The 16,723-nt window shown below is 31.9% G+C and overlaps 1 protein-coding gene across 1 annotated transcript in view; it reads right to left on the minus strand.

The window, feature by feature from the left end:
- The window catches only part of LOC115878984, a 131,150-nt gene extending 114,799 nt beyond the window's left edge, over positions 1–16,351 (minus strand). Inside the window, exons 1-2 of the mRNA XM_030895599.1 lie at positions 16,187–16,351; positions 5,137–5,259 (exon numbers count right to left, since the gene is read on the minus strand). Of these exons, the coding sequence (XP_030751459.1) occupies positions 5,137–5,217 (81 nt within the window). The 5' untranslated portion in view covers positions 5,218–5,259; positions 16,187–16,351. The remainder of the gene's footprint in view (positions 1–5,136; positions 5,260–16,186) is intronic.
- Between the last annotated feature and the right edge of the window lie 372 nt (positions 16,352–16,723).

Raw genomic sequence — 16,723 nt, forward strand, 5'->3', positions numbered from 1 at the left:
CTCTTTTTAGGTTTATATTATTGTTTTGATTGAAAATGGCTCAGCAAGCTGCAGGTATGTATTCTACAAAAACGTATTATTTATTTTGATATTCTCTATACTAACGATTTTTTTTGCAACTAAAAGTTAGGGGTTCAGAAAATTTGACTAAATTTGTGACATTTTTATTATACTTAGAGATTTAGTTGCGCATTTCGAAGAATTCAGCATATTGCCTATATACGTTTTACTTAGTAAACATTGGACTTGCATACAGTAAAATAAAATACTGCGACTTTTTGCGACTTTGCTGATAATATGAGAAAAACATTCTTGGTATCCTCTAATTTGCCAATCAGTGATATACTAATGCGAGGTGTAAACCGCGATGGCATTGTTGTGTACAAAGCGATCGCATTAGTGCCATTAGCAGTATAGCACAATTTGGCATTAGTAGCGACTTTAGTGGTATGGGCATTGCTCGCGGATCAGTCGTAGCATTAGTAGAATTAGTTGCGATATTACTACTGGCATTAGTGGCATTGACCGTGGAAACACTGGGACAGTGATTTTTCTTTCTTTATTTTAGAATCGACGAATTATCCTTTATTTTGTTCATATTATTTCCTCTTTAATTAAAAATAGCAATAATTTATATAAGGTCTACATAAAAAAATTTGGATCAACTATCTGTGTCAAATACCCCACTGTGTGGCGTTTTGTCGCCTCAGCCTGAATATCTGTTGGTAATTTACTTATTTTGTTTTGAGCCATTTCTGGCTGCAATTCAATCAGCAATCGACACGAAAGAGAATTAAAAAATATTGACTCAAAACTGACAACTAAAGAGACAGCTTTATTTATTTGTCAAATTACATAGAAATCAACGCCAACTCAGCACAATATTTTTTCTACTCGTAATAAATTCCTCGAAATAATAATTTCTGAATATTTTTTAAAACGTAAGTCGCTATGGAAAAAAATATTGTTTTATACACGACGATAAAATTGCATTATGGTATCCCGAAATTAATTCATCGCTCGTGAATTAATCTTGACGTTCGACGATAAACTACCATTTTATCGTCTTAAATAACTATTATACTATTTGGAACATTTCAATTGTTTAAAAAAATATTTGCGACGTTTGAAAAGAATAGCATGTGCTATTGGGTGTAAAAATGACTTTCTGTGTCTGGCATGTAATCTAAAACGTACCGTGTAATGTAGTCTCGCCACGAAAAGTATCATTTTTAATCCTAGTAAAACAATATACTATCTTTTTTAATTTTTTTTTTATTTTATAAATGAATACCTAAACAATTATCACACAGGAACAATAAATATTTATAAATTTACAATAGAAATCTTACTCGTTAAGTCTCTGCCAAGATATATTATAAATTTCTGTTATACTGATACTGCTGGTAAAATTAGAAGATAACCAAAGACTGTTCTATCAAAAATATTTTAGGGAGTTGCTCTAGGTTTACTAATTTCTCTGAACGTATATGTATATACGGTTATCTGGGTTTGAGTTTTCAATTTCACGCTTTTCCTAACGGGAAAATTGGGAAATAACGGGAGAACACGTTCCAGTTAGGTCCGTTTTTGGAATTAATTAAAAGTTAAATCGCGCCACTCACCTCGTTTAAGTGACCTGTCGACTGCCATTTTGTTTTTTTTTGACAATAAACAAAAACTCCCATTTCTCTTTAATTTGTCTCGTTTTTAGGATAAATGTTTAAAGGATATCTAACAACGGGAACCCTATTACTAAGAATTACTAAGACTTCGCTATCCGTCCGTCTGTCACAAATGTCTATCTTATGAACTCTTATAGCTAGACAGTTGAAATTTTTACAGATAATGTATCTATGTTGCCGCTATAAGAACAAATGCTTAAAACAGAATTAAATAAATGTTTATAAATAAAAAAGTACTTTCACTGAACATTATCTTTTAAGTAAGAATTTTAGAATGGACATGGCGGAGTCCAGACGGACGAGTAAATAATCAAATAGACTTTATCCTCACCAACAAGAATACAATCTGTAAAGATGTCGATGTGTTAAACAGTTTTCATAAAGGAAGTGACCACAGACTAGTACGCGCCAAAATACAAACCTATACTAATATAGAAAGGAGAAAAATAATTACCAGATCAATGTTTCCTACAAGGGACGCTCTGCAACTAAATCAGGAAACCTATCAAAAAGAGCTTGAAAAGCGACTAAAGTCACAGACACTCAGAGATCAAAACCCCAACGACATTCTCAATAATCTAAAGCAGGGCATAACTACAGCAACAAAGAAAATATGTAGTAAAATGAAACACCTTTCGGAAACTAAATTTAAACCAGAAACGACAAAACTAATAAGGGAAAGAAGAAAGACTGACAGAGATCTGACCTTAAATAAAACAACTAAAAGAGAAATAAGAACAGATCTAAGGGAGTATAAGAGAAACCAAATTTTGGAAACAATTGAAAACAATAGAAGCATGAAAGTGTTAAGACGCAAGCAAATGCGCGGAAAACAAAAAATAATAAAGATAAGAAACACACATGGCATTATAACAACAGACAAACATGAAATTAGAAATAAAATACACAAATTCTACGAACAACAGTATCGAACAACGTTTATCAGTCACAAACAAAGATAGAGTACAAAAACACATCACAAACGTAGGATCAGAAGATATGCCAGAAATATCAACCACAGAAATTAAATACGCACTTCAACAAATTAAAAATGGCAAAAGCCCAGGAGAAGATCGTATTAAACCTGAAATGCTGAAGATGGGCGGAAAACCTTTAGTGGATGCCGTGGAAGTATTGTTATATAAATGTCTGATGGAGGGTAGAATCCCGGATGCATGGACAAACGCAGAAGTTGTGCTACTATACAAAAAAGGAGATTTTACAAATATAGAGAATTATAGACCAATAAGCCTTCTCTCGCATCTATACAAGCTCTTCACTAGGATTATCAACAACCGACTGTCTACGAAACTAGATTCCTATCAGCCCATAGAACAGGCAAGCTTTCGAAAAGCTTTTAGTACCATCGATCATCTACAAACAATTAAAACAGTCATTGAAAAAACAACAGATTACAAATATACCTCTACATTTGGCCTTTGTAGACTATCAAAAGCCTTTGACAGCATCGAAACCTCGTCATTTCTAGCTGCAATGGAGGATGCGAGAATTGATTCCAGATATGATAGTGCAACCTTCCAAGTTAAATTAGATAATGACCTCAAAACAGAAAAATAATACCACTCGGCAAGGGCGTGAGACAAGGAGATACCATCTCTCCCAAGTTATTTACACTGACACTGGAAAATGTCTTCAAGAAATTAGAATGGGAAAATAGAGGTCTAACCATGGATGGGGTACACCTTAGCCATCTGAGGTTCAGACGATATTGTCTTGCTGAGCATCGACATTCAAGAACTGAACTCCATGCTAAATGAGCTAAATGACCAATTCCAGAAAATTGGCCTTAAAATGAACTTAAAAGACCAAGATAATGAGCAACAATATCCGTAACATTACCGTTGACAACGTTATTATTGAAAACGTAGACCATTATATATATTTAGGTCATAAAATCAAGCTGGGCAAGGAAAACCAAAATACGGAGATCAAACGCAGGATCCATTTGGCATGGGTAGCATTTGGAAATATGAGCGATATTTTCAAGGATAAAAGGTGCCCATGAACCTAAGAAAAAGGCTTACGACAGCTGCATTCTACCTGTGCTTACGTATGGCTTAGAGGCTATGGCAATTACCCGAAAAACAGCAGAACAACTACGAGTAGCACAAAGAGCCATGGAAAGAATCATGTTGGGAGTCACCATTAGGGAAAAAATACGGAATACCCACATACGTCAAAAAACAAAATTAATAGATGTCGTTAAAAGAGTGGCAAGTGTGAAGTGGCAATGGATAGGACATGTGGCAAGACAGGATCCAGGCCGATGGCCCCAAAAAGTAATCCTATGGAGACCTAGGGGAACAACAAGAAGTGTGGGCCGACCAAAAAAGAGATGGGTCGATGACGTCAGGACAGTGGCGGGAAGACAATGGATAAGGTTGGCTAGAGATCGCGAAGCATGGAAAAACCTAGAAGAGGCCTATATCCAACACTGGATGGAACCAGGCTGAGAAAGAAAGAAGAAGAATTTTACATAGAATCTTTCAAATCCTCGGTGGCCGCGTGGTTAAAGCGTTAGCACTTAACGCTACTTTAAAAAGGGTCGATTACATTGGGCGAATTTACTAGCTACTCGCTGGCGAATTTAGTGGCCGCGACGAAACCCGCTAAGTGTAATAATAAACTCGCCGGTCGCGCAGCTATTGCGATTAAAGTAGCCAAGTCGGCTACTTTAGTCGCTACTCGCTGGATATTTTGGTGTCTGGCGAGCAAAGTCGCCGTGTGTAATAGCATTTCTCTAAAAAATTTGTTGTTTGTAGCATCAAAGATGTACTGCGTTTTTGCGTTTTTAATCGTTCTGTCTAATTGTAAGCCATGAGCGAGTTCAAACACGCTCGGTAGTAGGCCGACTTTAGTCGCCAGCGAGTAGCTAGTAAATTCGCCCAATGTAATCGACCCTTAAGGCAGGTTCGAATCCTAGTCAAGGCGACTTTCGTTCGCATTATGATATAAAGATGAAAAAGGACTAATAGTGACCAATGTGTACTAGTATTACCAGTCATAACCTATGCATGCGAAACCTAGACACTTAAAACGGACATTATAAGGAAACAGTAGGTGGCACAACGCTCAATGGAACGAAATATGCTGTGAATATCCAAGAGAGATCGTAAAAGAATAGAGTGGATATGACAAAAGAGTCATCCACAAAATCAAATCCTTCAAGTGGCATTGGACCATAAAACTTACAGATGGACCATAAAAATTACAGCATTGCATCTACGTGGAATTAAGGAACTTTATCAAGAAGAAGGTCAAATCTGAGATGGGATTCAACAATAGACAATAACGGGCCCAATAACAAGAAGTTTATTTAAATATGGAGGGAGGCTACACCAAAATTGGAAATGGTTGAATAAGCTAGAAATTATGATGATTAATTGGCAATATTGGCAATAAAATAAATTGAGTTTAACAATTGACTTACCCCTGTATAGACACCACAAGCCACGCTGCCCTTCCTCACCGATCTCCAGCAGCAACATGAATGTAGAATGGTCATTTTCATTTGGTTTGGTGAATTTTGTGCGATGTTTTCCTAAGAAGTTATCTGTAAAATACAAAATAGATTAGTTAATAAAAGCATACAAAGATAAATATATGTTTCTGGTTGAAAATCTTACTAAGAGTGACAAAGAGAAATAGTAAAGTATCAAAACTCGTTTAACTATAACTTCTTTCCCGTCTGCACCTAATCTTCTATCCCTGTATCCTGCACCGGCTTTTGCAGGTCTTTGATAGAATATGAGCATAGTTCCTCTCGCCTTGCTTTCCCAAACAGAAAGTTTCGCTCGTGATCCAAAGGCAAGCAGTGACATATTATGTGCTCTACTGTTTCAGGATCTTTATAGTAAAGTCTGCAGCAAATACTTTCTTGATACAGGCTGAGCTATTGATCCTGCTATGCCTGTGCACTTGGTGGTTTCTCCAGTGGACAGTCTGGAGAAGCCCCTCCGATCCAGATCTAAATATCTAGCAAAATAAAAACACTAAATCACCACAATACACCAAAACACTTTTACACTGGACGCGCGTTTCGCTAACCATGTTAGCATCATCAGCAGATGATTATAAACTAAAGTACAATCTACAAGGTGAGCGTTTATATACTCGCTCAGTGGGCCCCGAGTGGGCGTGGCAAAATCTAGCCAACCGAGTCAGAGTCAACTGAGCGTAACAGTTAGATTTCCGCCACTAGAGTAGTAGGAACAAAGAACTTGAAGGAATTGGACCGTTGACTCTGTTCATACTATCTTTACATTTATTAATTCTGATGCTTTCATATGCATCTAATTGCCTGTAATTTGAGACTTGTTTAATTAATTTTAAATTATTAAGATCTATACAATGTTCATTATCAACAATATGTTCGGCAACGCAAGATTTATCCGGTCTACCATATCTTATCTGAGCTAAATGTTCTTTAAATCTAGTTAATATTGATCTTCTAGTTTGCCCAACATATTTCTGATTACAATCTTTACAAGAAATTTCAAAAATACCCGACCTTTTCTAGTGGAGGTGTTTTATCTTTTGGATTACCTAATAATTGTTGTAATTTATTATTAGCACTATACACAAGTTTATAATTGACATTCTTAAAAATTCCTTTTAGACCACGGGATAACTCTCTATCAAACGGTATCGAAAAATATTTAGACGTATCTTTCTCCACTTGAAAAGTCGAATTTTCAGAAATCATTAACCTATACCTACGTTTTCTAATTAATTTATAGGTATAGGTTAATGATTTCTGAAAATTCGACTTTTCAAGTGGAGAAAGATACGTCTAAATATTTTTCGATACCGTTTGATAGAGAGTTATCCCGTGGTCTAAAAGGAATTTTTAAGAATGTCAATTATAAACTTGTGTATAGTGCTAATAATAAATTACAACAATTATTAGGTAATCCAAAGGATAAAACACCTCCACTGGAAAGGTCGGGTATTTATGAAATTTCTTGTAAAGATTGTAATCAGAAATATGTTGGGCAAACTAGAAAATCAATATTAACTAGATTTAAAGAACATTTAGCTCAGATAAGATATGGTAAACCGGATAAATCTTGCGTTGCCGAACATATTGTTCATAAAGAACATTGTATAGATCTTAATAATTTAAAATTAATTAAACAAGTCTCAAATTACAGGCAATTAGATGCATATGAAAGCATCAGAATTAATAAATGTAAAGATAGTATGAACAGAGACAACGGTCCAATTCCTTCAAGTTCTTTGTTCCTACTACTCTTAGTGGCGGAAATCTAACTGTTACGCTCAGTTGACTCTGACTCGGTTGGCTAGATTTTGCCACGCCCACTCGGGGCCCACTGAGCGAGTATATAAACGCTCACCTTGTAGATTGTACTTTAGTTTATAATCATCTGCTGATGATGCTAACATGGTTAGCGGAACGCGCGTCCAGTGTAAAAGTAAAAGTGTTTTGGTGTATTGTCGTGATTTAGTGTTTTTATTTTGCTGTGTAACACCAAAGGTTCCAACCATTAACTGTAATCTAAATATCTAGTTTGATTTTTGTTAGATATATTTGTTATTTGAGATAAGATTTTCTCTAGACTTTTAAAGTTCTGGTACAAAAATCTGAACAACTTTGTAAAATACAAAGATAAAAAGGTTTTTTCAATTTAAAAGGAACAATTTTCCTTTTACTTCATTATACTTCTATCAGATATACTATACTTGATTCAGGTAACTTTTTTTGAATTTGCCACAAATACAGTATCAAAATACAATTAATTTAAACCAAAAACTTGTAAATGTAGTTGATATAAAATATAAAATAATTCATATAAAAATAGTCTCTTAAAAAATCAATTTTTAATAGATTTAAGTGGTATATAAATCTAACCATCCTGTATTTCAGACATAATATACATAGCCAGAACAACAAATAAGCTCAACAATAACAAAGCAACAAAAATAACAAAACCCTCGGTGGGTAAATGCATAAAATTCAATGCCTGTATCTCGGAGATACCTCACAAATCATTATATTCTCTCCTAGGAATATATGCAGGAGATATATACATACAAACGTATAAAGTACAGTGGCATTCCTTTGATAAAAACTTGTTTTATCTGGTAACAATGTAATATCGTTGTCGGTGGTTTTTGAAGAAAATATCTTTGTACCTAGAGTAAAGTAAATAATTGCTTATTTTCGATATCATCGTCAAAAAAATATATTTCTGAATGTATAAATGGTTAGTGTAAAACACTCTCGTCTTTTTTTATTTATTTTGGTCTAAGAATTTATTAGAAAGTTAAATAAGTGCTTATGATGGCATGTCCAATACACATCTGAAGACATATTATGACCTCTTATAACCCTCTGGTGTTTTTATTATTATTTCTATCTAAGAAATGATGAATAATTGCATTTTTGTGCAATATGTCGTAAAGAAGTTGAATAAGCGTTGTTTGAGTATTAAGCATCTTCCAGTGGGACAATCCTTCAACAACTGAAGACATAGATGACCTTTAACACGTTTATGAGATTTTCGTGAAAATTTTTTTGAAGAATTTGGAATTTTTTGAAAAACTTTTTTTTAGTTTTTAGTTAAAAACCATAATTTCTTGATAATATGGCAACATAGGTAGTAGAATAAATTTACCAGACAGAAAAAACTCAAAATTTAAGCAAAAAATATTTTTTTTTGGAAAATTTTTAAAGTTAAATAACTCGGTTATTTTCGAGTTACTTGAAAAACGGTGAAGAGAAAATATGTTTCTTTTATCGAGATCTACCAGCCCTGAAAATATTTGCACTTATTCAAGACTCGCCCTGTACAATATCCAGAAAATCAACAATTGCTAACTTTCATATGAAATACGAGTAGCTCTAAAACTTTTAAAAACACAGTTTAAATAGAGCATTTATAAGGCTCACTAGCTCTATCTATAAAGAGTTAAACAATCATTTAAATCAATGCATGAACGATTCGAGGTGTAACGCGAACGTAGTCGCTATAATATCAATGATATTCCTAGTATAATTTAATTAAACCTCTTCAAGTATCAAGTATATCAAAACTATAAAGTCCTGTCTCGAATATCAAGTATATTTCGCAGATTTTATATGCCTGCTTAATCCTCTAAAATATCTACCTCACGTAAGCACTGTTTTACTAAGTTGAGGCTCCATTACATTTTATGACGCCATTCCCGTACTTTATTACTAATGTGAGAGATACAGGGCTTTTATATATTTTCATTTAGACGATCGTTATTTTTTATATAGGTTCTCTCCGTTCTTTTTCTTATACAGGGCGTTTCAAAAAACATCATTCACATCATTTCTTCATATTAAGCGTATAGGTTCGATTCTGCTTTGTTTCGTAGCTACAAGGTGTTAAAATCTTTATCTATTTTTGATTTATTATAATTTTCTATCAAGTGCTTTTAGCGATTTGAGGGTAAAAGTTACTATAAGTGCAACATATTTTAATACCAAGATACAACTTTTAATCAGCATTAAATGGCCTACAAGCTTTTGCTAATAAGTGGTGAATCGACTTTTTCTTGAGCAAATTTTTATCACAGACACCTAATGATTTTTTGGCATGTATTTTAAACTGTTAGAATTAAGAATTTATTCATAATTTTTCTGGTTTCACTAAAATTGTAGGTAAAGGATTGAAAATATTTGAAGAGAAAGAAAAAAATCATCTCTCGAATTTTTTGGGCATTTATCTTTTTCCACCCTGTAGAATAGGTCGAAAAAGAGAGAGACGAAATAAAATTAAGTGCGGTATCGATGTGGAAATAATGCCTTTTTTCAGGAAAATAGATCGCACCGTTCTGTAAAGGTAAAGAATACGTATATCAAATATAGGATATCCTGATGCATCTTGAGGCATGTAATAAAATGCAACCGCGTTCCCGCATTTATCTTTATGTCTAGTTTTCTTCGTCTTCGTGTCTTTGTACTCTTTACTGGTTCAAGCACACATTCACCTAACCCAGTGGCGGCGAGTAAACCGGGGATATTAATATCAAAATCTCATATTACTCTAGAATTTTTTTCGATTGAGTGTTACCCTCATACATCTCTTCTTCTTCTTCTTGTAATAAGACGCGGTCCTGTCAAATCTGTCAATTATTGGTCTCCCTGTCGTACTGCTTTGCAAATAAAATTATGCTATAAATTAAAAAAAAAACGAAGAAACTCCTTGTTTAACAACAATATTGGAAGCAAAAAATATTTTTCTATCTCTGAGAACGATGGATAAGGCAGAGTCCCTCAGGAAATCATTTAATTTTAAACAGATGTCACAAATCCAGGAATTCAAATTATTTATTAATGACTCAGGCGACTCAACTTTCAGGATAAATAATTCAGAGCATTTTAACTCCCTGCTTAAATTAGTGTAATTGCCTAAAATTCAATTTTCTGTTTCTTTAAAAAAGTTTTAAGTAATGGAATAAGAAGAAAAATTTGTTTTTTCCATAGCAACTGTTAAAATTGCCTTTTATCTATCAAAAATAGTATAGATAAAATAGCACTTTGACCGCAAGGGTAGATTAAATGATACTTTAACAGCGAGGATAGGTTAAAAACTTTATTTCTTCTCGCACGTTTTTTAATTGCTTCCATTTTTGAAAATGTTTGTATTCCTTTTCATAATTAGTTTGGATATGGCGTTTTTCTGTCTCACAATATACCGTTTGTGTCCAGGAAGAGTTCATAGTTTCATAGTTGTCGATTTTCGAAAGAAATCAGTACATGCATATTATTTCGGATATTTTTCATTTTATTGATTTTATGGAAAGCACTGTTCATTAAAATGTTGTATCCTATGTTATAGGGCTTGTTTCTCTCTACAATTTCCTGTCTCACAATGTACCGTTTGTGTTCAGGAAGGGTTTATACTCCAGAAGGGACTCCTTCGGTGATCAATGGGGACCGGAGTTTTTTGAAACAAAATAATTGTTAAGATTGATTATTTTACTTTAGTTGAAAATAAACGTAAATCAAATAAATAAATGCTTTTATTGTCAAAAAATTATTGCAATTTGTAGACAAAGGTAAAGTACATAAAATACAAACAAAGTAACAAAGTAACAAAACAAGTAAACAAACAAAAGTGAATACAAAACAAGTATACAAATTACATTGTCAGTGATATTGTTTAAAATAAACATTTATAAATATTTACAATGTCAAAGAATAAGAAAAATAAAAATAGAATTCAAAAATATGTAGTAAGTTTATTATAGTAAATATAGTAATAGCAAATATTAGATCAGTATTTACAAGATCAAATTCGATTATCAAAATATAAGTCATTTACGGCGTAGAAAGCCTTGTCTAGTAAATAAAATTTTAATGCTTTGCGAAATGAAGAAAATGATGTTATGGATTTGATTTCAAATGTCAGGCGATTGTGCATTTTTTTCGAGTTGTATAACATTGAACTTTTAACTAACTCTGAGCGTGGGGTAGGTAGATAAAGATCTTGCTCCGAGTTCCTGAGTGGATAAGTGTGAGATGGCCTTTCTTGAGAAGCTGATACATGCTTACGTATTAGGCAAACGGATTCAAATATAAATAAGGAAGGAAGAGTTGTCTGAAGAAGTCCTGGCAATGAGTTCTGCTGTTTAGTCTCAGTCAATATCAAACAGTTCTCTTCTGGAACTTGAAAATACGGTCAAATTGAGTCGCACAACACGTACCCCAGAATGGAAAGGCATACCTGAGGTGCGACTCAAAAAGTGCATAATAAACAGTTCTAGCCACTGAAAAGTTAAGCTCACTAGAAACAGATCTTAATGCAAAACAGGCAAAGCTCATTTTTTTTGACAAAGCGTCGATATGCATGTCCCATTTTAGAGAATTCTCTACAAGTCCTAAGAATTTTACAGATTCTTAGGGCTTATTGTAGACAATTCTCTAAAATGGGATCTGCATCCTTAAAAAATATCAACAAACAACTAATACACGTTTCGAAAATATTGACATCTATTTTTAAGTTAATTAAAATGCCTTAAATTAAACGTATCATCCCTTTAAAGAAGTAATTATGAGGGTATTTAATAAGGAGAAATCAGTGAGTACCTAAAAAATAAAAGGACGTAAAGTAGCTGAAAAAGAATGAAAAAGCTGAGAAGGGAGCTTTTGAAAGGAAGCTCTGATTGTAATTAACTTAAAATTAAAAAAGCGGGAGCACAATTTTTAACTTAATAACTGGATTTTAACGCCCACTGCTTGTTAGGGTCAATTCTCAAGGTATTTCAACATATTTGTATTAATTTTTTTAAGATTTTTAAATCTTATTTTCTTGAATTGGGATTTAAATTTTTCAAAAGCACGCTATAACGTTGGAGATTAATATAAATATTTACGGCATTTAAACTTATGCTTCGAAGAACGTTCTTAAGAAATTCTTGAAGTATCTGTCAAGAGTCGTACAACAAGTTTTACAACTCTTATCTTTTCCGGATGTTCCAGAAAAATTTAATGAAGATATACAAAAAAAAATACTCGATTTTTATTTAACGTTACTTGACATTAATAAAAATGTTTTGTAACTTTTGAAAAATTGATTTGGCAAAAAATTAAAGCACTAAATTTTTTTCTTTGATAGTGATTATTTTATTAATTACTATTGGTGGATTTCTAGGTGTGAACATGACATTGTTATTCGTTTTGACAGTTTAGTTTTGTATTGCTAGTTTTTAGTTTAAATAAATAGTAATGTGATAATTTAAGCGTAAAAATGTTTACTAGCAGACATTGCAGTCGAACATTGTTCTTTTTAGAACCTGTTTTAGTGCGAAGTGTACAAGATCAATATAGCCGGAAAAACTCATCGCAACTTTATTAGAACATTTTGAACGGAAAACCGGTAGTAATGGCCCTTTATGTGTCTTAATTGCTGTTAAGAAGGTGAGTTTTGTTGATGTAAATAATAACTGTTTATATATTTATAGTTAATTTATTTTTGCTTCCTAATATATTTTGATTAAAAGAAAATATGCAAAAGTGGGCAACGCTGTGCCGGTCAAGCTTAATCACATGACTAAAAGTGTAACGAAAATATTTTTATATATTATCGATTTTTTGCGGAACCTCGATAGTGGTACACATCACTAGCGATGGTTGTTAGTTTAAATTGTTTAAATATTTTATATATTTTCTGGTTGCCTATGGGTTACCGATAATAATTTGTTTATTTTTAATGAAAACGAAGGTTTATTATTAATATTTTGTTTAGTGTTAAATAATTAAGATGCAATTGTTACACACATTTTTTTTGAAGGTATGTAGGAAATTTTATCGTATGTATTATTTTTACTATTAATTATAAATTTTTATATTGACATTTGGTACTTAACGCATGTCTAAATGAATGGGAGAATTCTATAAAGGGACTTGTTTTGCCGAAAATCACTCTCTCTCATCTCGATCTTCTTTGCTTAAACACCTAGTTTTTTTTCCAGACACCGGCACGAGGTACGACTTGGAAATTATTTATTAGTTTTTTTTTAAACATTTTTTACTATCTAATATGAGTTAATTATTTGATTTAATTATTTAATTAGCTTGTAACTTTAAATTCCTTTTTCTATTTTATCTTTTTATCTCACAGTTAATTTTTTTATCATCATTTCTTTATCTTCTTATCTTAGTAGCACACAAAATTTTTCTAATACCTTTAACTTTTATTTAGAACGAATTATTTTTATCTTTCTTATTTATGTACTGACACGCAAGCTGTCGAACAGGAACCCGCAGAGGTGTTCATGAATAGAATCAATCACTGCAGGAGTACTCTCAGAGACGAACCAGGAGGGACTCTGGTAAGTAAGGATTTTTTATAATATTTATATTATACGACTTATGTCACCTTCAACGAATCCTTGCTTGCCAGAAGGCAACTCTTGTTTTATCTGGACCCTGTAGTGGTGGTGTCTATTGGCAGGCCATTCGACAGATAGATTTTTGTTTTTGTTGTTTTGGGTCACTCTAGGGAACGTATCTTTACCTCATCTGCCAAATTTACCTTACCTTATCTTTATCTTATTTGGCGGATGCATTATCTTTGTTCCTGGAGTGACATATCTTTTCTTTTAGTTTTTATCTGTCGAATTGCCGCATTTATCGTTTTTCGTATCTTATCCTACCTTTCTATTTACCTTTATCGTTCTATCTTTTTTTTTAATTTATCTTTTAATATCGCATTTTAGTATTAACTTTTGTTCTAATTTAAATTTTCATATATTTTTAGTTTTTTATCTTACATTTTTTTTATTCTTTTTACACGTGTCTACAAATTAAATCAAATAATTTACTGTAACAATATAATTTTTTTTTCAAGTTGTACCGAAGTGATTGTGGTGGTCTGGAATTTTCTAGAGAGAGAGAGAGAGAGAGCAAAATATTTTTCTTTTATATTTTTTTATAATTCTATATTTATATTCTTTATATTCTTTAAATAATTTGGACAATCTTTTCAATTATAACTTAATTTAAACTGTCATTGCCTATTTTCTTTTTTAAATTTTAATTATAATTTTTATTATAATAATTAGTAGTTGGATTTAGATATTGATTATTGTTTATTTGAATCACTAATATGTTGTTTAATCATAAGTTATTTTTATTGTACCTTCATTGGCAACCAACAGACAGTTCAATTGGTAATTTAGAACACCACCACAAAACTGGGTACTTATCAATTGTGTTGAGTAGAATACTGCTGTTTGTTATCTTCTAGGAAGATACGAGAATTGACCCTCCCCATAAGTAGCTCACGCACTGAGACTGGTGGAGTCTCACAAGCTCTCCAACGTTAGCCGGACAATCACGCTACCCACCAGCGGACGAGTGCAGCGAAGAGGGTGAGGCCTTTCTCCCAACCAACCGAAGCAGAAACACTTAAGTATTCCAGTTGCATATCTAATCTCATATAATCGAGACTGTCACAGCCAATTACATTGATTGTTTATAATTGTTAATTAAATATAAGTCATTAATGAAATTTTCTATTGTCTCATTTAATTCCAAAGCATACTTCCACAAACCAGTAACTTTTAGAATTTTGTGGGTTATAAAAGTTTATTTGGTATGAACTATATTTCTCTAATTTTTATTTTTTTTTGGAAAAAGATGTATTAGTTCGGTTTTACCGTTTAATTCATATTATTTCCATGAAATCACGTATGTGTAAACAGGAACACAGCAAAAAGGATTTTACCATTATATCGGCGAACTTTACAGTATATATCGATTTTTAAGGCTTATTTCAGCTTAAAAAAAATATAAAAAAATCTGTTGTGCCTGGGTATTTTATTCTAACTCAATATAATAATTCCTACATTATTTATTATAGGCTGATGATGGAATAATACATTTAAATACAAAAATACTTTTCAGTAAACAATAGCAAAAATTATTTTATTTGCCATAAAAATATGGAGAGTTATTGTTATACAAAACCTATTGTTATAGGCATTCTAATTCAGTATTTTTTTAATTTTTTTGTTGATTATTGAACCTATATTTTTACTTATTTTTTTTTTGTGAATCATCAATAAAATTGATACATTATTGACTGCACTGTGAGTATTGGGCGAAGTTCACGGGTGTTTAATATATTATTATATTTTTTGTTGATTTAATGCAATTATTTATCAGATTATTTATTATAAATAAGTTATTATTTCCTTTTTCCGGGTTAATTGCATTTATTACATTTCAATAACGATGAAAATAGAAAAATAGATTGTTTTTATAAAATAATATGCAATTAAACTGAAAAAATTGCAATAAACCTACTTATAAATATAATAGGATGTAAAAAATATGGTGTATATATAGGGGTTTCTATAAACATATGCCTTATTTTAAAAATTATTAAAATTTTATCAAGAATTGATGTTTTTTCACTAAAAAAATCCAAAAAAAAATTCCATATTTTCAAAAAAAAATTATTGCGATAATAACCTCATCATTTTGTTTTTGGGGTCAAAATATTAAAAATATTTGCACTTATTTAAGACTCACCCTGTATAATAATTTTGAAATTTAGAAGCGTTAAAAAACATAAATCACATTTTGATTAAACACGACATATTTTTTTGATTGAATTTTAGTCACGTTTTGAAGTCAACATTTTAAAGACATTAAATTTAATTATGATATAAAAAAAGTTATAAATTACGAAGATTTATAATTTTGTTAGTGATTTAAATAAAATATTTTAGACTGTAGATTATTTTTTTTTTAAAATCATCATTATTAAAATAAAAATAAAATATTTATACTGAATATTAATTTGCCATATTTTTACGGATAGCCAAAAAAAAATGCTTGTCTCTCAGACAATTTTCAATGTATTCAATAAGAAAATTACCTTATTAAAAAGTTACTTGAACTAGCATGAAGAAAAAAAATCCCACAACACATTTTATTTTAAATTAAATAAATTATAGTAAAATAAGTTATAACTTACCCACGTCAACTTCAATCAGCTCCAGGAACCATAATTTTTTCGAACAAATAAAATACAACCGAGAAAATCATACAAATTCTACGGGTTCTTTGCGTCGAGCGTTTCGAAAGTTTTCCGAGAGAGCGGGAAAGCCGGCCGCTCGTCGTTGATTTTCGTCGGAACTGTGCGGGAAATTCGACGGAAACTCTGTCTGTTTTGAAATCAACGGGCGCGCATGTCCTTCAAGCCGTGGCTATATCTCTTATTCTCGAGGAAAACTAAAGATAAACACTGTTAATTTTCAATAAAACATTCTTTTAGATATTTCAACAAAGTTCCGGTCTAGCAACATCTATAATAATATATAAAACAACTTTGGTAGTCATCTAAACAAGGAGTGCGGTAATGAAAATGCGTGAGTTAAGAAGCTCTTAACTCACTCAAAATGCGTGAATTAAGAGCTTCTTAACTCACTGACGTAGATAAAAGATATAATATTCCGCCAACTATAAAGTGAACAATTATAAGTTTTGTGCGAGTTTTGTGCCAAGACGCATT

Source organism: Sitophilus oryzae, unplaced genomic scaffold, assembly GCF_002938485.1.
Source record: "Sitophilus oryzae breed Bouriz unplaced genomic scaffold, Soryzae_2.0 scaffold_154_pilon_pilon, whole genome shotgun sequence".
NCBI classification, from domain to species: domain Eukaryota; kingdom Metazoa; phylum Arthropoda; class Insecta; order Coleoptera; family Curculionidae; genus Sitophilus; species Sitophilus oryzae.